We start from the raw sequence: 23,154 nt of genomic DNA on the forward strand, positions 1-23,154 counted from the left end.
GTCCATGAGACAGACATTCTGCAATGCACCGAGCCAGATCCAGGGAGATGCCAACAAGTCAATGCATGTGTGGATGTGTGGTAAACATTCACACGCAGAGGCAGAAGACAGCACGTGAACCCAGTTCAGGAGAAAAGCAGGGACACACACACACACACACACACACACACACACACACACACACACACACACACACACACACACACAGGGGAACAAAATGACGCACCGCTTGGACCGGCCCGCGCTATGCACGCCCGACAGAAGGTATGCTGGGCACAACGCAGAAGTGAGATGGTGAGGATGGCGCCCGTGAGTGAAGAGTATGCAATGCACAGAGAAGGAATGCTGTGACCAGCGGACACATGTGATCACCTCGCAACACTCACCCCACACTGGGCGATGACGGGTTCCGTGAACACGCCCTGGCACAGCATGCACAGCAGATTCTTCGGCGGCGGCGACACAAACACGATGGGCTGCGCGATGCAACGGAAAGTGGCAGTGAGAAGGGCGCGGGCAACGTTCTCTGTGCTATGATGTATTGATTGGCATTCAACACTATGCGTGCGCACACACACACACGCAAACACACAAACACACAAACACACACGCAAACACACAAACACACAAACACACACAAACACACACACACAAACACACACGCAAACACACAAACACACACACACACAAACACGCACCGGTGTTGAGTCTGCGAGGATTTCACTGTGATATGAGCGAAATGAGATCATGGTGCCCGTGTCCGATGTGGTTCGCTGATGTCTCCGACGATCCGAGTGCACGGAGCGAAGCGATCGCGTCTCCGAGCCATCTGTACAGTTAGACGGCAACCAAACCAACAGCCCAGCGTCAGCAGTGAAAGAACAAAGAAAAAAAGCGAGCAGCGAGGCTGAGCATCGAGGGCTGAGCAGCCGACACCACCAACCTCAACGGCCAACACCGGACAGCAACAGCAGCAAACATGCTGCCACCAGCCAGCAACAACACACGAAAAACACCCACCACCACCATCTTCTACAACTGGACTCACTGAGAGAGCCCTCAGAGTAGATGCTGGCGCTGCGGGTGGATCGAGTGCCTTGGGCACGGAGATGGTGCTGGCCAGGATACATGGACATGGCTGCTCCCAAGCAAGACAACCAAACAGAACAGAACGGAGCGAGGTACAACAACACAAGACAATGCAAACAATACGAAAGGAAGGGGAGCGCAGAGCCAGCACGAGTGGTGCTTCCTTCTTCTCGTTTGTCGTCCCGCTCTCGTTGGCGTTGCCGATGATTGGTGAATATCTTGTGTCATTTTTCGCGGCACCAGTGAGAAGGGTTTGTTGTTGTTGTTGTGCGCCGCTTTTGCTTTGCATTTGCCCGTTGCTGTTGTTCGTTGCTGCAGTGCAAAGAAGAGGGGGGTGACGTGCTGTGTGACGAACATAAGTTCAAGAGCAGAGCACAGAGCACAGAGCAGACAGCACCACGCGCCAGAAGCGCAACCACAGCAGGTGCTGGCATTTGTGTTGTTTGACAAAGCACCATGGCTGAGGTTGACGAGGCCTTTGTTGAGAAGAGCGAGGATCTCGCCTCGCTCACCAAGCTCGACGAGCAGATTATGGTGAACCAGCTCCACCATCGCTACGACAACGACGACATCTACGTACGTGTCACTGCATCCATGTGTGTGTGTGTGGGGGGGGGCTGGATGTGTGTGTGGATGTATGTGGGTGGGAGTGGGTGGGTGGGAGTAGGGTGTCACTTCACTGTGTGTGCGTGTGTGACAGGCGACTGTCCATGGCTCGGCCTGTTTGCTTGTTGTGTCCCTGTTGTTGTCTGCGTCACTGTTGTCTGTGTCAACTTGCCGAGACACTCTCTTTCACTGACACCGCACGTTGCTTGACTCTTTGCTCTCATGGTTTGCAGACGTACATTGGTGACATCCTTGTCGCCGTCAACCCGTTTCGTCCACTGACCATCTACACGCCTCAGGTACACACACACACACTTGCACTACATCCTTTTGCATGCAACACAACAACATTCTTCCGCTGTATTTGTACATGAACAGAAATACGAGCACAGCTCTGTGTGCGCTTCCACGTCAATATTATTAACGCCTTGTGTGCTTTTTGGGCGTCTCTTGTCCGTGGTATATCGCCAGTGGCAACACCGCTACCGCAATGCGGCCAAGTCTGAGAACCCCCCACACATCTACGCCATTGCGGACTGGTCGTATCATGGCATGCTCTCCTCCGGGCGTGACCAGTGCTGCGTCGTCAGGTCGGTTGACTGTTATTGGTTTTGCTGGTGGCGGTGTTCTCGATGCTATTGGTGTGGTGGTGGTGGTGGTGCTATTGGTGTGGTGGTGGTGGTGCTGTTGTTGTTGTTGTTGTTGTTGTTGTTGTTGTTGTTGTTGTTGTTGTTGTTGTTGTTGTTCTTATTCTTATTCTTGTTGCTTGTTGCTTGTTGCTTGGTGTTGTTGTTGTTGTTGATTCTGCTGATGTCGCTGTTCGTGATGCTCCTGATGTTGCTGTTGCTGCTGCCGTGGCAGTTCTCCTTCTGTGGGTTGGAGCGCGCTTCTCCGTGCAGCTTTGCTTCTTATGCTTCGTTTCCAACACTTGACTCACATAGCGCTGCCATTCTCACGTACACACCGTTCACATGCCATCACCGCTACCAGTGGGGAAAGTGGTGCGGGCAAGACCGAGTCTGCCAAGTTTCTCATCCGCCACATCACAGACCTGTGCCATATTGACGGCGACGACGCTGTCTCCCTCGAAAAGCGAATCTTGCAGGTGCGGCAGCAGTGTACATGCATACATGTGTCACGCGCGCGCACGTGTGTGTCCTGTGTATGTGTGTATGTGTGTGTGTGTGTTTGTGTGTCCTGTGTGTCCTGTGTGTGTGCATGTGCGCGCGTGTGGTTGTCGTTCTGCCCCATTCTTTCCCTGACACCTTGTCGTGGTTACTTCTCTATGGTGCCTACCATCTTTCCTTGCTCGTCGTGCACCTGTCCACATCTGCCACACCACTCTCGTCCTGTTTCTCAACCGTGTGTGTATGGCTTGTATGTGTATGTGTGAATGCAGGTCAACCCACTGCTGGAGGCGTTTGGAAATGCGCAGACCATTATGAACGACAACTCGTCTCGCTTCGGCAAATACACAGAGCTCGTCTTTGACGTCGACGGACACAGTGAGATGACCATGATCGTGACAGCGGTCGTGTTCGTGATGGTCGTCGTGTTCGTGGTGGTCGTGGTGGTCGTGTTCATCGCCCATCACTGTCGTCGTTGCAGCGGTGGAGATGTGCTTGAATTATTCTTTGGTCCTCTCGCGACCACAATGCCGTTCGCTCGCTCACCTGCCTGTCTGCACCTCTTTTTTCGGTTCACAGTCCTTGGAGCAAAAATCTCCGAGTATCTTCTCGAGAAAAGTCGCGTTGTTCGCCAGGCATCAGGTATGTGTGTGCATGCGCGTGTGCTTCTGTCTTGTCTGTCTTGTCTGTCTGTTGGGTTGTATCTTTGCCATTGTGTGTCTCTCCCCCCGTCGCTCCCTCCTTGAACTTGACAATGTTGGCTCAACTCGCACACGCACACGCACACACACACACACATCCGCAACGGCATGACCACACGGCCACGGTCGCACACGCGTCTCGCTTGCCGCTTATTCCGCAACAGACGAGCAGAACTTCCACATCTTCTACTACCTCTTCTCCTCTGGTGATGCGACGCGGCTCTCGCTGGAGGACGCGGGAGCGTTTGAGTATCTCTCCAACATCGATGGCGTCGACTACGATAACGAGGCCATGTTCAAGGAGGTCCTTGCTGCAATGTATGATGTCGGCTTCTCAAAGCAGGTACCCCCTCCCCCAACGCACGCTTCTGGCGTGGGTGTGTGTGGGTGTGGGTGTGGGTGTGGGTGTGTGTGTGCACATGAATGTCTGCTGGTGTATTGCGGGCTCTCTGTCTCGCTCTCTGTCTGTCTGTCTCTCTTTCTCTCTCTCTCACCGCTACTCACCGCCCTCACCTGAACCCATCCAACCCTCCACCTCCTCCATTCTCTGTGTGGTGTGGCAGGAGCAAGAGGACATCTTCTCGCTTCTGGCAGCGATCCTGCACCTCGGCAACGTCCAGTTCTCCTCTTCCGTGCGTTAACTGGTTGTTGTTGTTGTTGTTGTTGTTGTTGTTGTTGTTGTTGTTGTTGTTGTTGTTGTTGTTGTTGTTGTTGTTGTTGTTGTTGTTGTTGTTGTTGTTGTTGTTTGGCAGTGGAGCACCTGCTTGCGCATACGGGCTTATCCTTGAAACTCACATGCATCTCCACTTACACACACACACACACCCTCTCTCCCTCTCCCTCCCTCGCAGGGGTCGCGGGAGGTAGCGCGTGTGGACGAGGAGTCGATTGAGGTACTGCAGACGGTGGCGTCGCTGCTGGGCGTGGACGTGGACAAGCTCAAGCAGTCGCTGGAGGTGTCGATCAACATCACCCGCGGCGAGGTCATCAAGAAGCAGTACAACATCGCAACCGCTTACGGTCAGCTCCTGCAAAGCGTGAACGCAGTCGTGGATGTGTTTTTTTTTTATTTGTTTGTTTGGTTGTTTGTTTGTTTGGTTGTTTGTTTGTTTGTTTGTTTGTTTGTCGGTTTGCGCACATCAACAGCTTTGTGATGCCGCAACTCTACATTCTGTCTGTGTCTATCTGCATACAGCAACACTCACCACTCACACTGCCCTCAACCGCCATGATGATGATGCAGACGTGCGGGATGCTGCGGCAAAGGCAGTGTATGGCCGACTGTTTTCGTGGCTGATTGTGCAGATCAACCGCCTCCTGGCTCCAGAGAAGCGGCGGGTCGCCGCAAAGAACACCATCGGTACACACACACACACACACACTCACTCACTCTCTCAAACACACACACACACATAGTCGTGTGATAACTTGCTTTTCTAGCCATGAACAGCTGCTGTACTGGCACTACATCACCATACCGTAATGCACGCCTTGTCCAACCCTGTCTCACCAACTTTTCTTGTATGTGTGTGACATGCACGTGCCGCGTTGCCTGCAGGCATTCTTGATATCTTTGGCTTTGAGAACTTTGATGTCAACAGCTTTGAGCAGTGGTGCATCAACCTCGCCAACGAGCAGCTCCAGCACTTCTTCAACCAGGTGTGTGTGTGTGTGTGTGTGTGTGCAAGTGCGTGTGTGGTCTTGTGTGCGTGCATCCGGACATGGCAGCCACTTGTTGTTCGCTTCAGGTGCGTCTGTGAGTGTGCTGCACCTTTGTTTCGCCTCCCTCACGGTGTGCGCGTGCTGCCTTTGCTTGTGGTTGTAGCACGTGTTTGAGCTGGAGCTTGAAGAGTACACAAAGGAAGGCGTGGACACCATCAACATCTCCTATGTGGACAACACGCCTCTCCTTGAACTGCATCTCTCCAAGCCAATGGGGCTGTACGCTCTTCTCGATGAAGAGGCCATGTTTCCAAACGCCTCTGACGATTCTCTCGGTACGCAGCCGCTTGGATGGTGGATGTTTGTGCGTGTGTGGCTTGAACGTTGGATCTACAGATGGCATGTACCTTCTTGAGTGTGCGCACCACCGTCTCACACATCCCGGCGTTAAACCCGCTCTCACTTGCACGACACACACACACACACACCACCACCATCAGTGCAAAAGTTCCTGACGGTGCACCAGGACAGCGCGATTGTCGTTGCGCCGAAAGGGAACGAGGCTGTGTTTACCATCAAACACTACGCCGGTGACGTCGTGTACACGGGAGACACTTTCCTGGAGAAGAACAGAGACAGGTGAGGGGCAAGGAGTGTGTGACGCGTGCGGCCGTGTCTTGCGTGGCTGTGTTTAGGTCTGCACCGATGTGGCATGGCTCGTTTGCCATTTCGATTGCATCCTGACGCGTTTGTTCGCGTGAAGAACCAATCAAACAACCAAGCCATACACTCAATTACACTCACTCACTCACTCACTCACTCACACACACACACACACTCACTCACTCACTCACTCACTCACACACACACACACACGATGTCCGCGGTGCAGCTTGTCGCCGCTTGTTGTTGAGGCCTTCCAGGAGAGTACGCTTGAGCTGCTGTCATCCATCTTCCTGAGCCAGGTCACCAGTACGGGCCGCTTAGATGTCTCTGCCTCGGACAAGAAGAAGAGCACCACCACTGCCACCGCTCGCCGCACATCTGCAACGGCTTCCGTGAGTGCACGGAGCGCAATTGCCGACCACGCTGCGAGCTGTGTGGATGGCGCTCATGCATGCGTTCTTTTCTCGTGTGTGTGTGTGTGTGAAATTGTGTGTTATTGCACATGTGGATATGCATGCGCGTGCTTTGCCACTCTTTGACGAGTTTATGCCCACATCTTATCGACACTGCACCACTGTCGCATCACGACACCATTATCACCACGTGACCAGTCCACCCCCTCCTCCAAGACCAACACGGCCCACCGCCGCGCCCCGACCGTTGGCCGCCAGTTTACGCACTCCCTCCACCTCCTGGTGGAGAAAATGTCCGCATGTGTTCCGCATTTCGTGCGCTGCATCAAGCCAAACACGGGCAAGGCCGCATACAACTTCCAGGACGATTTCGTCATGGTCCAGCTTAACTACACAGGTGCTGTCCTTGTGTCTGTGTGTGTCTGTGTGTCTTTGTGTATGTGTGTATATGTGTGTCTGTGTCTGTGTCTGTTTGTGTGTATGTGTGTGTGTGTGTGTCTGTGTCTGTGTGGCTATCTTTGTGTGCCTTTGTGTATGTGTGTGTGTCTGTGTGTGTGTGTGTTGTGTGTGTGTGTGTGTGTGTGTGTGTGTGTGGCTTCCTGTGATATTCTACGCCAGCCTGTTTGCTGTGCGAGTGTGCACCGCCTTCGCTTTCTCATCCTCCTTGGCACTCACTGGTCATGCCGACCCCCTTCATCGCCGCGTGTGCGTGTCTGTGTGTTTGTGTGGACATTCAGGGATGCTTGAGACCACACGCATTCGCCGCGAGGGCTACTCCGTTCGCCCAAAGTTTGCAGACTTTGTCAAGCGGTACGCGTTTTCGTCAAGTGCGGCCCTGTGGGTGAATGCAACTGTGCTGACGAACCAAGTGCACGTGCATGTGAACGTGTATGTGTGTTCTGCGCGCCTGCATATGTGCGCTTACAAACTCGTGCGCCTTGTCTGTATTGCTTCTTTGCAGGTACAAGCTGCTTGCCTTTGGCGTCACTGCCAACCCAACCGCGGACGCAAATGCCTGCAGGCAGATCCTCGAAGCAAGCAAGATCTCCACCTATCTCATGGGGTGCGTGTGTATGTACGTGAGAGTGGCGCTTCAAGTACGGGTGTATTGGCCTCATGTCGTAACTGCATGTGTGCACGTGTTGATCGCTCTTGGAGTGTCACCAGCTGACACCTCTGCATTTTACTTGTATCCTGTGCCATCTCCAGCAAAACGCGCGTGTTTTTGAAGTACTTTCACGTGGACGAGCTTGACGAGCTGCTCATTGAACACCACCGCAAGGCCATCGTCATGCAAAAGGGTGGGTGACGCGTCTCCTCCCGCCTCCCTGTTATCCATGCCAACCGCTTGCTTGCACGCGCACATACACTTCTGAACTGGCGTCAGGAATGTAGTCTCTTGTGTCTGCACAATTCCGAATGCACCACACGACGCACCTTCAGTCACGTATCGAATCACTCACCCTAACACGTTCTTTGCTCTGCTTGTGTGCGTGCGTGCGTGTGTGTGTGTGTGTGTGTGTGTGTTTGCGTGCGTGCGTGCATGTGTCCCCTCCCCTCCCATCTCCCATCCCCCGCTCTCCCTTCTCTCCTTCCCCTCAATGCGCGTTGCCTCCGTCTCAAGTGCTGCGCGGGTTCTCTGCGCGTGTTGCGTTTGCAAAGCTGAAGAAGCGGGCGGAAGAGCAGAAGAAGGAGCTATCAAAGTTCATGGAGAGGATTGGCACCGTGGCCGAGCGCATGTACACCACCCAGCGCGCCATGTGCGAATACGACGTCAAGGTCAAGCACGGTAAGACGCAACACAAGAGCTTTTGTTTTGTTTTGGGGGGGGGTGAAGGGCTATCTTGGCCGACGAGTCATTGCTCGTGACCACCATACACATAGGTGTATCTCTTTCTTCACACTCATCACGCAACCACCGCACCACTGCCCCACCGCCAACACACACACACACGCACACATCTCCACACGCGCACACGCACACATCTCCACACACACACACACACACACCATTGCCACCACTGCAGACCGCGCGCTGCAAGAGGAGCAGCGGCGGCGAGCGGAGGTTGCGCGCAAGCAGGAGGAGCTGCAGGCCAAACTCGACCTGGAGCGGCAGGAGCAAGAGCAACAGATGCAGCGAGTGAAGCACGAGCTTGACCTCGCGCAGCAGCAGCAGGAGACGCTCAAGCGCGAGCTGGACGAGCTGCTCAAGGTGAAGGAGTACTCTGAGCAGCGGCAGAAGCAGCAGGAGGAGATGGTCCGAGTCCTCGAAGAACAACTCAGAGAACAGCAGGAGGAACTCGAGGCTCAGGTGTGTGTGTGTGTGTGTGTGTGTGTGTAAGGGGGGGGGGGCAGTCGCGTTGTGGTGGTTAAGAATGTGTGTGTGGGTGTGTGTGGGTGTGTGTGGGTGTGTGCTGACTTGCTTTGTTGCTTCACTAACTGTGGGTGGTTTGGGGTTGGCTGAACTGTTGTACATATCATTGCCAATCACCAACACGCACACACGCACGCACAACACACACTCACACAACACAACACGCACACACGCCGCAAACCCTCGTCACCAACCAATGCAACCCCCCCCCCACCGCCCGCTTGCTGCCAGCTTGAGGACCAGGGCGGCATCATCTCGTCGCTCAAGCAGGATCTGCGCGAGCGGGAGGCCGACCTCAACAGCCAGCTCGCCGAGCGCGAAGGCATGATCCGCGACCTGACGGCCAAGGTGGAGCGCGGCACGGAGGCGCAGAAGTACGCGTCGGAAATGAAGACCAAGCTGCGCGACCAGGAGTCGGAGCTGGAGACGTCGCGCACGCACATCAGCAGCCTCTCGCGCAAGCTCGAGTCGCAGGTTGACCTGCTCGAGACGACCAAGGCGGCGTACGACAAGACGGTGAAGCGGCTGAACGACCTGCTGGTGCAGAAGGAGAGCATCACGGGGGAGGTGCGCAAGGAGCTTGAGCAGACGAAGAAGACGAAGCAGCAGCTGGAGCACGAGCTTGAGAAGGCCAACGAGAAGGTGGCGGCGCTGCAGCAGCAGCTGGCGGAGCGCATGGAGTACATCTCGCGGCTGGAGATAGAGCTCGACTCGCACCAGACACTGCTCAAGCGCACGCACGACGAGGCGCAGGAGGAGACGAGCAAGCTGCGGGCGCGGCTGGCAGAGGCCGAGGGCAAGGTGATGGACCTGACCCACCAGCTGGAGCGCGAGGCATCCAACGTGAACATGCTCAAGGCCGACAGCGAGGGCCAGGTGGCGCAGCTGCAGTCCACGCTGCAGGAGAAGCAGAGGACGATTACGGAGCAGCGGGACGAGCTGGAGCGCATGCAGCGGGAACAGGACACGCGCGTACGGGAGCTGCAGGAGAAGCTGCACGCCGCCATGATGGAGAACACGGAGAAGGTGTCTGAGCTGCAGCTGCTTGTGCAGCAGAAGGAGGCGCAGGTGAAGCGCGCACAGTCTGAGAAGGAGCAGGCACTGGTGGACCTGCAGAGCAAAGCAGAGAGCGGCGAGGCGGAGGCGGCGGCGCAGCTTCGCTCGCAGCTGCGCACGGTGACGGCCCAACTTGACGAGAAGGAAGCCGAGCTGCTTCGCATGGAGAGCAGGATGAAGGCGCAGCAGTCGCTGGCGGACCTGACGCGGGAGGACCACGAGAAGATGGTGGCGGAGATGAAGCGCATGATGGAGGCGAAGGACAAGATGCTGCGCCAGCGCCACGAGGAGGGCGACAAGACCGTGCAGGACCTGGAGAAGCGCCTTCGCGCCGCCAAGAAGGAGAACGAGCACAAGCTGATTGAGGCCGAGGAGGAAGTCTCGCGCCTCAAACTGCAGCTGCGGCAGAAGGAGACCCACCTCGCCAACGAGGCTGCCGAGCGCGAGCACGCGCTTGCCGCTGCCGGCAGCCGCACGCAGGCGGTGGAGGCTGAGCTGGAGGCCACCAAGGCGCGGCACGCGAGCGCAGAGGCGCAGCTGCGGGACAGCCAGGCAGAGGTGACGCGGCTGCAGGAGAAGCTCGACCAGCAACACGGCGTGCTGCTGTCAACCAAGTCGGCGCACGAGACGATTGTGCAGGAGCTCGGTACCGTGCGCAGGGACGCGGAGGACACGCTGCGGGAGGCGAAGCGGCAGCACGAAGACGAGGTTGCACAGCTCAACTCGCGCGTGCAGCAGCTGCAGGCGGAGCTTGAGGCGATGCAGACAGACAACGCAGCGCGCGTGGCGCGGCAGCGGGAGCAGATGGAGGCCGAGCACGAGGCACTGCGCCGGCAGCTCACTCAGCGGGAGCGGCAGGTGTCTGAGCTGGAGATGGACGCGCACAAGAAGGACGCGCAGATCAAGGACTTGAGCTCGTCGCTGGAGGAGACGAGCGATGAGCTGGCGCAGGTGCGGGAGGCGAAGGAGAGGGTGGACGAGGAGATTGCGCGCATGCAGGCTGATCTGCAGGAGGCGCGCAAGGAACAGGCCAACCTCAACTCCGAGAAGGAGCGCACCAAGCAGATGGCAAAGGAGGTGTGCTTTTTCGTGAAGGCTGTGGTTTGGGGGAAGGGGGACGGGGTTACTGCATGCTGTATGTTTTGTGTGGGGGGGGGCACGTGTGTATGTGTATGTTGTATGTGCTGTGTATGTGTGCTGGGTTGTTGTCTGTGGCAAGCGTTGATCGCTGCCAGTATTTTATATGCACGTGCATGTGTGCTTGACTCTCAACACGCATCACAACCCGATTCACTTGCTCACGTTTTGTGTGTATGTGTGTGTTTGCTTTTGTGTGTGTGTGTGCGTGTGCGCGCTCATGTCTTTGGCAGAAAATGGGCGAGATGGAGGCCAAGCTGCGTGAGCACGAAGCGCATATGCGCCAGACACAGTCGCGCCTTGCGTCGGCCATCCGCACATACGGCCGCAAACGCACCAGCAACAAGAACAGATCCGATGTCGACGTTGACCTTGAACGGTGCGCGGCTCTGATGGGTGTCTGCCTGTGCGTGTCTGTGCCTGTGTGCCTGTGTGCATGTCTGTGTGCTTGCGTGTGTGTTTTGAGCTTGTGGGTTTACCTGCCATCCCACGTCACCTCACACACACACACACACGCTCGTGTGCAGGTACATGATGCTGGTGCGCAAGAAGGAGCCAATGCCGCTTGGTATTGAACTCTCGCGCTTCAAGTGCAAAGGAAGCGTGGCTAAGATGGTACGTTGGTTTCGCTTGTGCCGGCACTGTGTTTGCGGTGTTGGTTCTGCTCCTGTCCGCGTTTCACTGCGTTCTGCGAATGGCTTGCTGTCGTGCGCACATGCCATGTTCATGGTCTCGCTGTTGCTCGCACATGGCATTCCATCCAACATACGCTCGCATGCATGCTCACTCACGCCACTCAACACCACCACGACACGCGGGCCTTTGGAACAGACTGGCAGCCACTGGGAGCACCGGTGCCTGGTGTTCAACCTGCAAGACTCGGCCATTCTCGTGTACGAGGACGAGAAGGAGCTGCGCAGCCGCATCAAGACGCGCGTGCCCATGTCCGAGATTATGAACGCGGACATTCCAAAGTCGAAGCAGATGCAGGCCTCCCACGAGTTTATTGTGCGCTCGACCAAGCGCGAGTACCACTTCCGCGCCAGCTCGCGGGAGCACCGTGACGTGTGGGTGCGCGTGATCAACACCGTGTCCCCCACAGGTGGGTCCCCGCCACCCACGCGCCGCAACCTCTCCCGTACGCGCACGCCATCGCGACCCGCGTCTTCCATTCGCCGTCGCAACTCCATCCAGCGCCGTGGCTCCATCTCCGCCCGCCCAGCAAAGTGACGTGGCAGTCCCTGCCGCTGTTGCTGTCGGGGGGGGGGTGCCGGCTGTGGTGTGGCTGTGTTGTATCGACAGCACCAGCACGCGTCCCGTCGAAAATGGCTCAGCAAGTACACGCATGAACCCCATCGACGGCAACTTTGCTTTCTGACACTCCATCAACACCAACTCCCACTTTTCGTTGTCCCTGTGACGTTGATTGTTTTTCTTATCTGCATGCACACATGATCGCGTTGTCCCCATTTCTTGGCTTCTTGGTTTCTTTCTGCGTGCACTTTCTCGACATGTTCTGGGTTCAAGTTGTGTGTGCGTGTGCGTGTGTCTGCCTTGTCTTTTCCGCCTGTCTCGTTTGTCGTTTGTTGACGTCGCTTGGCTTGCGTTGCCTCGCATACGTGTCTTGTCCTGTTGATTCCTTGTTGGTTGTCCTTCATTTTCGTTGGTTGTCCAAACCTCCCCTCAAGGGGAAGGCCATCAAGCTCATGCCAGTAAACAACTCAACGACACCTCGCACAGTGTCGTCATGCTGCCTCAAAACAACAAACAAACAAACAAACAAACTACAGCAATCGTTGAATCTTGCTATCCACCAGATGTTGTCGAATTGTCGTGTGCAACGTTGCAGGTTGTCGACGACTGTACGCACCTTGTTTTACCCCCCCCCCCCCTGAGCGTACTAGCCTTGCACCGCCCACTTCATCACTCTCCCTTTGTCCTTCTGCCTTGTTTTGGTTCCCCGACCCTTGTTTTGTTTGACGCCACCATCCACCATGGCCATGAAGCTGTACTACCATGAAGGCAAGCGCGGCTTTGCCGAGAAGGTCCGCGTCATGCTCGCCGAGACCGGCATCGTAAGTACCACCAAAACGCTGAGTAGGAAAGCGCTGCTTGTTGAGGTGGGGAGGTGAGACGAAGGGTGCTGCAGTTGCTGTGTGCACTGTTGCCTTTTGTCGAAGAGAGACTGACGAGGTGGGCGTTGTTGTTGTTGTTGTTGTTGTTGTTGTTGTTGTTGTTGTTGCTGTGTGGTGAGGACAGAAGTACGAGGATGTTCCTGTGAACCGTGACCAGATGCAGCAGATGATCAAGGACGGTGTGGTCAACTTCGGCATGCTCCCTGCACTCGAGCACGACGGCAAGATCATCGAGCAGAGGTGTGTTGTGTGTTGATTTGTTGTTCGTGTCCTTGTGTGCGTGCGTGAGTGAGTATGTGTTTGTACGTGAGTAGGTGAGAGAGAGAGAGAGAGAGAGAGAGAGAGAGAGAGAGAGAGAGAGTGTGTGTGTGTGTGTGTGTGTGTCGAAACGGGGTGGTGGCTTGTGCACCGAAGCTGATGTGTGTTCCTCGCACCCACGTATTCATGCGCTCACGTACTCACATAATTTTGGACACTCGTCAACTCACACTCACTCACACACACATACACACATACACACACACACTCTCTCTCGTTCACCATTTAGCCCCAGCATCATGGAGTACATTGCTGAATACGCTGACAAGCTTGGTCTTGGTCAGGCCACCAACAAGTACTGCGGCGAGGCTGATGAGCGCCCCATCGTCCGCTCTTTTGCCATGGCGGTGTGTTACGACAGACAACCTTGCATGCTTGACAGTGGGTGGAAGGAAGCAATCAAGCTGTCCAATCAAACCGACACACGCCATGTGTCATGCACTGCATATATGCCTGACAGTTCAGCCCGGCTCACCTTCACAACCACCGCACAACACAGGTGAACGACTTCCAGACGGAGGCCAAGACACACCTGGGTAAGGACGGTGCACCCTCCAACCTCGACTCGGTCATCATCCCCAAGTGGTTCACATACTTCCAGGTCAGCCTTGCAACCGTTTGAATGGATATCGTGACAGTTATCTTGCAAGTGCTGGAAGAATAGCCGCACCAAGTCTGTTTGTGTTCGTATTTGTGTGTGTGTGTGTGTGCTTACATGTGTGCATGCGTTGACCCAACAACACACAAACAGAACATCCTGGAGCGCAACGACGATGACGATGTGCGCACTGACGAGTACATGTACGGCAAGGTGAGACGCCTCGTGTCGCATGGAGAGTTGTGTGCAAAGTGACAGTTGATCAGAGCACGTTGATGCCCAGCGTTTGATGGGTTTCGTTACTCGTGTGCTTCGATGTGAACTTGCCCACACACGCACGCACATGCACAAATGCATACACACATGCACATGCATGCACAAATACATACACACATGCACTCACATCCCCGTTTCACACCTCGGTCTTTCGCCCATTTCACCCCAACACACGACGACTACGACGACGACTACCAGCACCTGACATTTGCGGACATTGCACTGTTCGAGGCTGTCAACGCCGTGACTGAGCTGCACGGCCTGAACAAGGTGCGCCCCTACCCCAAGCTGAAGGAGTTCCACGACAAGATTGCCGCCCGCGCACGCATTGAGCAGTTCCTCGCCACGCGCGAGCAGGGCCAGTACTGAGGCCGCCAAGCCGCGCTGACAATGGACGACGCTCTTCCTCGTGGTTTTATTATTTCCTGTCGTAACAACATTGTCACACCCTTGGACCTCGTGCTGGAGCATTTATCTCGTGACTCTTGTGTGCGTCTGTGTTGTGTTGAGGGGCGATGGGTGCTGTTCTCCCGTCTCCCCGTGTGAGCCGGCCACTGTGTATGTGGTGTCGGGTAATTCTGATTCACTGCTTCTTCCCTGTTCCGTTTTGCTGGTGTTGTTGGCGTCGTGGTACTGGGTGTACACTCAAAACTGAACGGCGGCAAGCAACGTAGCTGTCATCATGTCACGTCGTCCTGAGTTGTTTGTTTATCTTGGCGGTGGAGTGAGAACCGAGCCATTGCGAGCCAAACTATCATTCAATACAAACATCCACCAAAACAACCGGTAGACGCCAGTCAGTGCTCGCGTATCGGCTGCAAGGCAGGCTCCATGGCACACCAGTGCACGTCGTCCAGGGCGGGGGTTGAAAGGTAGCAGGCGGCTAAGCCGAGCTCGCATAGCGGAGGGCGACCAGAAAGGCGAACCAAGCATGGTGTAGTGGGACGGACAGTCGATGGCACGAAGCGGCTAGAACTTAAAGAAGGACTTGAACATGGCGACGCTGCGGTGTTCAGTGAGGAGGGCGAGCTCGTATTTCTCCATCATCATCAGTGTCATGCGTAGCGATTGCCTGCAGCACCAGTCACACGGTTGATGTGGGTGCACGTGTGGTTGGTGAGGGAGATAGATGACACCGGGCTGTGCGTGTGTGTGTGTGCGTTGGGGGGAATTTAAACGCACACACAGACACACAGACACACACAACTGCACACGCACAGACACATGTACACGCACAGACACACACACACACACAGGGACGCACGCACACACACACACAGACGCACACACACATACACACACACACACACACACACAGACGCACACGCACAGACACATACACACACAGGGACGCACGCACACACGCACACTCACACACACACACACACACGCAGGTTGTACATGTGACGCACCAGATGGTGTCTGACATGGTGGTGCTCGTATTGCCGTTGGCATCGGAGCTCTGATGATCGAGCGCGGTAAGGAAATATTCAGCTGCTTGCTCATACGCCTTCAAGTTGATGCAGCTCACGCCCATGTTGTACATGGCTCGGATAAACCCTACAGCAGGCGACGGCAAGACAACGCATTTGACACAAAGTAGCACGGTGAGCAGAGTACGCCCATCCGCGGGCACCGTCAATCGGTTCACCAGATCTGCCCCATTCGCACGCACAACAGGCAAGCAGCTGGCGACAAAGCACGCGCCGTGTCCATAAACACAATGGGCACGCGATGCGAACCTGGCCTGAGTTCGAGTGCGCGTCTGTACACATCCACGGCCTCGGCGCTGCGGTTTCCGTTTGCCAGGCACGCGCCCAACTTGTTCCACAGCTGAAAGTCATCAGGCCTGGGGAAGGGGGGGGGGCATTTACCAGTTGTGCAGTTCAAGGGGTGAGTGATGCAAAACTTTGGGAGGGGGCGCTGTGCCCGTGGACACACACACACACACACACACACACACACACACACACACACACACACACACACACACACATACACACATACACACACACACACACTTGCTAACTCAAACGGACGGAATAGTAAGATGATGATCATGACGGTCACACCTGACAGAGAGGGCGAGTTCGAAGCAGTCGATGGCACGCGAAAAGTTTCCCCTAGCACAATGAGCGTCGTTGCACACGTTAAATCAGCGTGAGTGAGTGAGTGCACATGTGTACGTGTATTTGCGTGTGCGTGCGTGGGCTTCTGACTCCGCGCATGGCACAACAGCAGAAGCACGAGCATTACAGCGTGGTCGTTACTTCATGTGCTGGAGTATGCCCAGGCCGATCTGAAGGTCTGCATCCACAACATCGCCGCACGCCTGCAGAATAACAAAATCGACGTCACCACGATGAGCAGGCATCAACGTGACGGAAGAAGACAAGCGCGCGGACAAACAAGAACGCAGACGCAGAGTGAAAGAAATCGCGTGTGCGTACCGCACACATTAACGCATGCATATGGGCAACCCCCCCCCACCCACACGTATATACACACACCTCGATTGCGCTGAGATAGAGGTCAACAACAGCGTCGTGTCTCTGCTCCAGCATTGCGCTCACGGACGAATCAGAACCAAGCGAGCTCACAGAGCTGACGGGCGCGGCAATCGCAGCGGCAGTGCGATGGCGTGGTGATGGCATGAGCGAAGCAACATGTACACACCAAGGCGTCATATGAGTATGTTCGCATAGAACATCTTCGCTGGGCAGCGACAGTGCGCTCAGCCACACAAACCACACACACACACACACACGCACACGCACACAAATGACCTGCTCGCACAGAGACCAGCATTGCCTCACCTTTGTCTCTGTCGTCCAAGAGTGGTGCTGTCATCGTGCGGGACGTGGTGTTCTTGGACAGTCATGCCGGTAAACCGCGAGTCGCCACGCACAACGCTCTCGAGGGCATCGTACGCAGCCTCAAGTTGCATCTGCCAGCGGTCGGGGAACCAATGATGGGGGAGGGTGGTGATGACGAGAGGAGGCAGAAGTAGCGTGTGGGTTGTGTGGATGTGTCAGCACGTAGGAAGCGATCGCAGATAAAACCACACAGGCACACACACAGACACAGACACACACACATCGACTCACACACACACATCGACAAACACACACACACACACATCGACTCACACACACACATCAACTCCGACACACACACACACACATCGACACACAGACACACAGACACACACACTCGACACACCTCGTTTGCATAGCTTGTGGCGATTGCGAGGAGGGCTGGACGGCGTGTTGGGTCGAGTTGCAGACATGTGCGCAGCGCCGCAATGGCCATCTCGTCTTGCTCATTCTCGGCACGGCTGCGAAGGGCGTGGAAGAGGCGGCAGGTGTGGATGAGGATGAGGGTAGCATATAAAGTGGTGACAGTGTTGGTGTTGGTGCAGGGTGAAGAGAGAGGGGGGGGGAGGGTTTCAACAGCATCAGCAGGAGAAGGAGGAGGTGGGAGCATTAGAATCAAAAAGAACAGGTTGTGGGTTGTGGTGGTGCGGGCATCATGTGATTACCTGGTACCGAGGAGCTGCCAGGCCTCCACATGCGATGCATCCAGCTGGCATGCGCGCTCAAAGTTGAGGATGGCCGCGACCAGTCGTCCTGTGGTGGTGGTGGCGTGTACACATGCGCGGATGTGAAACGACGAAAGAGGCGAGGACAAGACACGCACAAAGCGATACAGTTCGCACATCAGCAGCTCAGATGTAAGGTTACACACAACACACACACAACACACACACACACACACACACACACCTGCTGCGAGCTCGTGTTGTCCCATTTGCACGAAATCGTCTGCTGTTCTCTGGTGGTCCTCGGCCTGAAGTGTGGCCTGAAACGCATATGCCGGTGCATCCCTTGCTGCTGCTGGTGCTGTTGAGCTCGCAGCAGTGGTAGACGTCGTGGCAGTGGTGGTGGTGGTGGTGGTGGTGGCGGTGGTGGTGGCGGTGGCGCCTGTGTTGGGTGTTGCTGTAGCTGTTGGGTCGGGTGACTGGAAAGCTCGCCGGAACTCCTCCATCATTGCGTCCACGGCCTGCGCATCCACGTCAACGTCAACCTGGTGCGGGTATCGCGCCTGCTGCTGCTGCTGTTGTTGTGGTTGTTGGTGCTGTTGTTGTGGTGTTTGCTGCTGTTGTTGTTGTTGTGTTTGTTGTTTAGGTGCCGTCGCTGCGGTATTGCGTTGGAGCTGAAAAAGCCAGGTGTGTGGCAACAAGAGCGCTGTCAGCACTGCCACTCAAAAGTCAACACACTCACACACTCACACACTCACACACTCACACAAACACACTCACACAAACACACACGCTTACTCACACACTCACACACACACGCACACACTCACACACGCACATACACACTCACACTCACATACACACACACACACACATGTTGCGCACCTCTCCATCGACAACGGAGACGTCACCGGCAGCGAGCTGCTCCATCAGCGCCATGAATTGCGACTGCTGCAAATCAGAATCAACAGACGCCCGCGCGTGAATGTCGCGGGCAGCCGAGCGCAGCGCCTGTATTGACACGCACGTGTGTGCAAGTCCACGCGGGCATTCAGACGTACGCGCGCATGTGAGAGAGATTGCGCAGGGGGTTTGGGGGGCAAGTTCACGTTGGCTCAGGGCTGCCGCTTACGAAAGGGCACACGATCAAACAGCAACAATTGCAGGCGTTGCACACTTCGACCACCCCATGCCCACCTCATCATCGTTTTCAGCGGTGCGCGTGGTTTCCTGCGCATCTGTCGTGTCTGGTGCGAGCATCGATTCTGCCCACGCGTGGGGATGGTCCAGCACCTGCACGTATGACAAGCAGTGGTTAACGCGGTGGTCGTATCAGTAGCAGTGGTGGTATTGGTTGGTGGGAACGCTGAGCAAAAGCTTGATCATTGCAACGCAGACCCACACGAAGACACTGGCGTAAACCCATCAACCAACACACACACACACACACACACATACACACACACACACTCGTGCGCACTGACTGCACACCTGAGTGGATGAGGAAGATGGGGAAGAGTGATCATGATGGTGGTCGCTTCGACCCATGTGTCGGGCTGTCCAAGGAAGCAAGTTGTCGTAAGGGACCACATCAACAACGGGTAAGCTCAACGAACATGCGTTGCACACAGCAGGGTACAGGCCATGCAGCTAGAGGACGAGATACAGGTGCGCCAAATGCTTGCGTGCATGCATGCATACCCATGAAATCGCGAGTGCGGTAAAGGTGATGATGGCGGTGCATCGGAGACATGAAAGAGGCTGGGGCATGCTCGGGCTGTGTTCGGACTGATCCTGTTCCCCAGTACCGTTGATCTACTCAACACAGCGCACCAGCCCAGCCGGCAGAGCAAAGGTGAGGAGGATGCGGTTGTGGACTTGCACATGCACAAGTTGACAAGTGGCAAGAGGGAACACCGACAGAGACAGTCAAGCACGCACACTACATCACCGCAGATACCTGTGGCTATGGATGTATCTTGTGGCTGATGTGTGCTTGTTGACCAAGGGCGTTGCGGTGCACGTGTTTGACCGCTGCGAGCGCTGCTGCTATTCGCGGAGCTGCTGTGCTGTTGTCGCGCCTGTGATGCGTATTGCCGCTGTCGATGTGCATGGTGTTGCTGGCGCTGTAGGCGCTGATGTTGCTGTTGGAGCTGCGCCTCCTGGAACGCGAGCTGGGCCGCTTGCTGCGCAAACGCGGCGTGGGCAGTCGCAGAGTGCTCCTGGCTTGGCTGGGAGGTGAGAGTGGGTTTGGATTGGTGTGAGCTAGGGTGCCTATGAGAGGGTGAAGGGAAGAGACAGCCCCACCACGAAGGCCTCTCTTGCTCCAAGAATGCAGTGCAACCAACACCAACAACAACACCAACACCAACAACAACACCAACAGCGACAATGACGACGACGAGGACGACGAGGAGGCTTACCCGGTGTGCACGTCGCAGTGTCTCTGCAGCCTTGAGCGCTGCGTTCCCACCACATGCATCCATGTTGCCGTGTGCTTGCTTGTTGCTTGCTTCTTGCTTGTCTTGTGTCCTCCTTTCGATTTAGATGTTTTTGTCTGTCGTTCTGTCGCACCAGGACCGTTGCGGAAAGGAAGGACACACACAGGCGCGCACACACACACACACACAAACAAGACACTCACACACACATACACGCACGCACACACACATACACACACATACAGACACACACAGCCATGTCAGCGACGCTGCAGGCGGCTGGCGTGGGAGCCAGGCTGGAGCCACCAGCTGTCATCATTGACTACATTGAGCGAGCAACAGGTGCGCTTGTGGCTTGTGGCTTGTGTGCGAGGGACACCTGCACGGTGTGTTGTGTCGTGGTTCGTGTGTTTGGTACACCCTCATGTACCCACAACGGCTGGCGGATGTGTGCGCGCGCGTGTGTGTCTGCGGTGGAGCAGGAAGGAGACGAAGACGGATCATTCCCGTGAGACGCAAGTACAACGAAACGTAAGCATTAGGCCAACATGAGGGCAGACCGTGCTTGAAACTGCTGGTGAAGCGGGCGGTTTGCATTTGCAACGTGAGGTCGAGTCAATGCCGCTCACGGCTGTGTTGTGTGTGCCGGTGGTTGCACTTGTTGGCGTCGTCGGTATTTGTGCTGGCGTGATCAGGCCCACCCAACTTCTGGACATGATGCGACTACATCACGAGACGTACCTCGACTGCATTGGCGAGACAAAGGTGCGCTTGTTCGTCCCACTTGCGCTCCGTGTGCTTTGCAGTCCGTCACTTCTGTGGTCCTGCAAACACAACCACACTGATGCATGCACACACACACACATGCACACACATGCACACACACTCTCTCGTTGGCATGTACACACCATACTTACACTACAAACATGTGAACGTGCTCAGGTGTTGCAGGCGCTGCAGGCGCTGGTGGATGCGATGGACAATGTGAAGGAAGGCAACTTAAACGTGCTGCCAGATGAGGTTGGTGGCCACGACCGCGACATGAAGTGAACAGTACCATCGCGCCACTGCACGTGTCACGCCTGATGTATGCAGGGCTGGTTCGAGACCACACTTCCACTCACAGCTCGTGCACGCGCACACGCGCCTAACAGGTGCTGGAGGCAAAGAAGAAGGAGATGGATGCGGACTTTGAGCGCAACCGCGTGAGCAAAGACAGCACCGACTTTGAATACGACGTGCAGAAGGAATTTGGGGTGTGTGTGTGTGCGTGTGCGTGTGCGTGTGTGTGTGTGCGTGTGTGTATGTGTGTGCGCGTGTGTATGTGCGTGCGTGTGTGTGTATGTGTGTGTGTGTTTGCACATGTTTGCGTTTTCACGTCAACAGAGATTGAGATGTGCAGTGCCTCCGCTGCGTTGTGGCTCTACTTCATTGTTCGCAACGGTCGTGTCACCATCACCACCACCTCACGTATCTCGCCATCACCTCATGTGTTCACCACAGCCTGCAAAGGAGGCGAGTGGGTGGGATTCAGACGGCTCAGAGGACAGCGAGTGGTGATGCAAATGCACATGTCAATGTAGTGAAGTGCGCGTGTGTGCATAACAGTGTTGTCGCTGTTGTGCTGTCATGCTGTCGTTGTACACGTTCATCACTGCGTGCTGGGCGCCTCTTGTTCAAATTATGTTTCATGTTACATCTGAGACACGCACCCCTTGTCACGCAAGCAGGCTGCTGGCTGTATCCTTTTCATGCGCGCGCGCGCTGTGTGTGTGTGTGTGTGTGTGTGTGTGTGTGTGTGTGTGTGTGTGTGTGTGTGCGTGTGTGTGTGTGTTGCGCACCTCTCTCACATGCAAGCAAGTGTGCAACGTTCTTTCCTCCTTCTGTTTTCTTGCTGTACATATGACAGTCGTGCCACCGCGACGCACAAAACAGTGAACGACGGAAACACGAGACAACAGCAACACATGTGCATGAACGTGACAACGGCAACAAGACAGCAGACAAAGCGTTCCCTGACACCAGAGAGAAAAGCATCAAATATAACACATTGTGTCGGCAGCAAGCAAGCGCACCAACAAAGAGGCAGCAACAGCAGGATGTGGAGATGTGTGTGTGTGTGTGTGTGTGTGTGTGTGTGTGTGTGTGTGTGTGTGTGTGTGTGTGTGTGTGTGTTCAGACGTAGAAGATGCGGACGCGGGAAGTGCTCACGAGTTCGTCCCCATCAAGAAACTTTGTCTCAATCACGACATTCCCGCTCCACGCAAGACGGTGTGTGTGTGTGTGTGTGTGTGTGTGTGTGTGTGTGTGTGTGTGTGTGTGTGTGTGTGTGTGTGTGTGTGTGTGTGTGTGTGTGTGTGTGTGTGTGTGTGTGTGTGTGTGTGTGTGTGTGTGGGCGTGCGTGTGTGTGTGTGAGGACGAAGGCGCGAGGAACAGGCACAAAGTAAATCGACAACGGTACGCACACACATTACACAGATATACACAACCACACAAACGCACAGGCAAAACCACGCGCCCACCCTTCCTCTTCACTCCCCGTGTCCATCCACCCCCCCCCCCAGCGTCACGCATGTGCGGACCTGAGGGCGCTGGCGGGCATCATCTGGGACTGCGGCGCCGCTTCAATGACAGACTGCCACGTGTTGGTTGACCCAGGCATAACAAACCCAAAGTCAAACAGCCACTCTGATGTTGGAGAAGAGAGTTGTTGTTGTTGTTGTTGTTGTTGTTGTTGTTGTTGTTGTTGTTGTTGTGTGTGATGAGGGGATGATTGGTGGTTGGCGTGAGCTTACGTGAGAATGTGAGAATGTGTGAATGCGGAGGGGTTGAGGGGCGAGTGGCAATCATGGGCCCAACGAACGCCATGGTGCAAAGGCGTGGGCTTAAGATAGGTGTGTTGCTACCTTCAAGATGCTGGTCCTTGTACAGCACTCTTTGTTCCAGCTTGAAGTCCTCAATCGGTTCCTGTGCACATTCATCCATTGAATGTTGGGGCGTGGGAGCAGGGAGTA

At 55.5% G+C, this 23,154-nt stretch overlaps 6 protein-coding genes across 6 annotated transcripts in view; 3 read left to right on the top strand and 3 right to left on the bottom strand.

Moving 5' to 3' along the window:
- PTSG_01005 (uncharacterized protein) overlaps window positions 1-1,136 on the bottom strand; it is a gene marked incomplete at its 5' end in the record, with an annotated part of 5,885 nt that extends 4,749 nt beyond the window's left edge. The window contains 4 exons of the mRNA XM_004998421.1: window positions 147-269; window positions 387-476; window positions 699-829; window positions 1,049-1,136. Coding sequence (XP_004998478.1) covers window positions 147-269; window positions 387-476; window positions 699-829; window positions 1,049-1,136 — 432 coding nt within the window. The remainder of the gene's footprint in view (window positions 1-146; window positions 270-386; window positions 477-698; window positions 830-1,048) is intronic.
- Window positions 1,137-1,331: 195 nt separating this feature from the next.
- On the top strand, window positions 1,332-12,586 carry PTSG_01006 (uncharacterized protein). Its single transcript, XM_004998422.1, has 24 exons — window positions 1,332-1,665; window positions 1,929-1,994; window positions 2,167-2,285; window positions 2,686-2,800; window positions 3,095-3,200; window positions 3,402-3,464; window positions 3,688-3,866; window positions 4,087-4,155; window positions 4,375-4,543; window positions 4,767-4,883; window positions 5,082-5,182; window positions 5,349-5,520; window positions 5,686-5,824; window positions 6,078-6,243; window positions 6,463-6,661; window positions 7,002-7,074; window positions 7,226-7,327; window positions 7,474-7,565; window positions 7,889-8,053; window positions 8,292-8,575; window positions 8,870-10,771; window positions 11,065-11,210; window positions 11,359-11,446; window positions 11,663-12,586. Exons 1-24 carry the CDS (start codon window positions 1,546-1,548, stop codon window positions 12,059-12,061), a joined length of 5,151 nt encoding a protein of 1,716 aa, XP_004998479.1. The 5' UTR covers window positions 1,332-1,545; the 3' UTR covers window positions 12,062-12,586.
- Window positions 12,587-12,721: 135 nt separating this feature from the next.
- On the top strand, window positions 12,722-14,941 carry PTSG_01007 (uncharacterized protein). The gene is made up of 6 exons (XM_004998423.1): window positions 12,722-12,906; window positions 13,091-13,206; window positions 13,514-13,631; window positions 13,784-13,885; window positions 14,036-14,095; window positions 14,357-14,941. Exons 1-6 carry the CDS (start codon window positions 12,826-12,828, stop codon window positions 14,525-14,527), a joined length of 648 nt encoding a protein of 215 aa, XP_004998480.1. The 5' UTR covers window positions 12,722-12,825; the 3' UTR covers window positions 14,528-14,941.
- On the bottom strand, window positions 14,852-20,240 carry PTSG_01008 (uncharacterized protein). The gene is made up of 16 exons (XM_004998424.1): window positions 20,123-20,240; window positions 19,660-19,930; window positions 19,401-19,514; window positions 19,191-19,255; window positions 18,897-18,992; window positions 18,585-18,710; window positions 17,944-18,373; window positions 17,700-17,787; window positions 17,381-17,495; window positions 16,975-17,105; window positions 16,669-16,762; window positions 16,429-16,490; window positions 16,231-16,281; window positions 15,901-16,007; window positions 15,571-15,718; window positions 14,852-15,230 (listed from the first exon to the last, which is right to left on the bottom strand). Exons 1-16 carry the CDS (start codon window positions 20,183-20,185, stop codon window positions 15,128-15,130), a joined length of 2,064 nt encoding a protein of 687 aa, XP_004998481.1. The 5' UTR covers window positions 20,186-20,240; the 3' UTR covers window positions 14,852-15,127.
- A 17-nt stretch (window positions 20,241-20,257) lies between these two features.
- On the top strand, window positions 20,258-22,247 carry PTSG_01009 (uncharacterized protein). The gene is made up of 6 exons (XM_004998425.1): window positions 20,258-20,482; window positions 20,623-20,671; window positions 20,836-20,905; window positions 21,083-21,160; window positions 21,295-21,396; window positions 21,644-22,247. The coding sequence occupies exons 1-6, from the start codon at window positions 20,398-20,400 to the stop codon at window positions 21,698-21,700; spliced, it is 441 nt and encodes a 146-aa protein (XP_004998482.1). The 5' UTR covers window positions 20,258-20,397; the 3' UTR covers window positions 21,701-22,247.
- On the bottom strand, window positions 22,022-23,125 carry PTSG_01010 (cGMP-specific rod phosphodiesterase 6D delta; the record flags this gene model as incomplete). Its single annotated transcript, XM_004998426.1, has 3 exons — window positions 22,022-22,397; window positions 22,723-22,828; window positions 23,047-23,125. 3 exons carry the CDS (start codon window positions 23,123-23,125, stop codon window positions 22,316-22,318), a joined length of 267 nt encoding a protein of 88 aa, XP_004998483.1. The 3' UTR covers window positions 22,022-22,315.
- Between the last annotated feature and the right edge of the window lie 29 nt (window positions 23,126-23,154).

The sequence above is a fragment of the Salpingoeca rosetta genome (assembly GCF_000188695.1).
Source record: "Salpingoeca rosetta unplaced genomic scaffold supercont1.2, whole genome shotgun sequence".
Lineage (NCBI taxonomy): Eukaryota > Choanoflagellata > Craspedida > Salpingoecidae > Salpingoeca > Salpingoeca rosetta.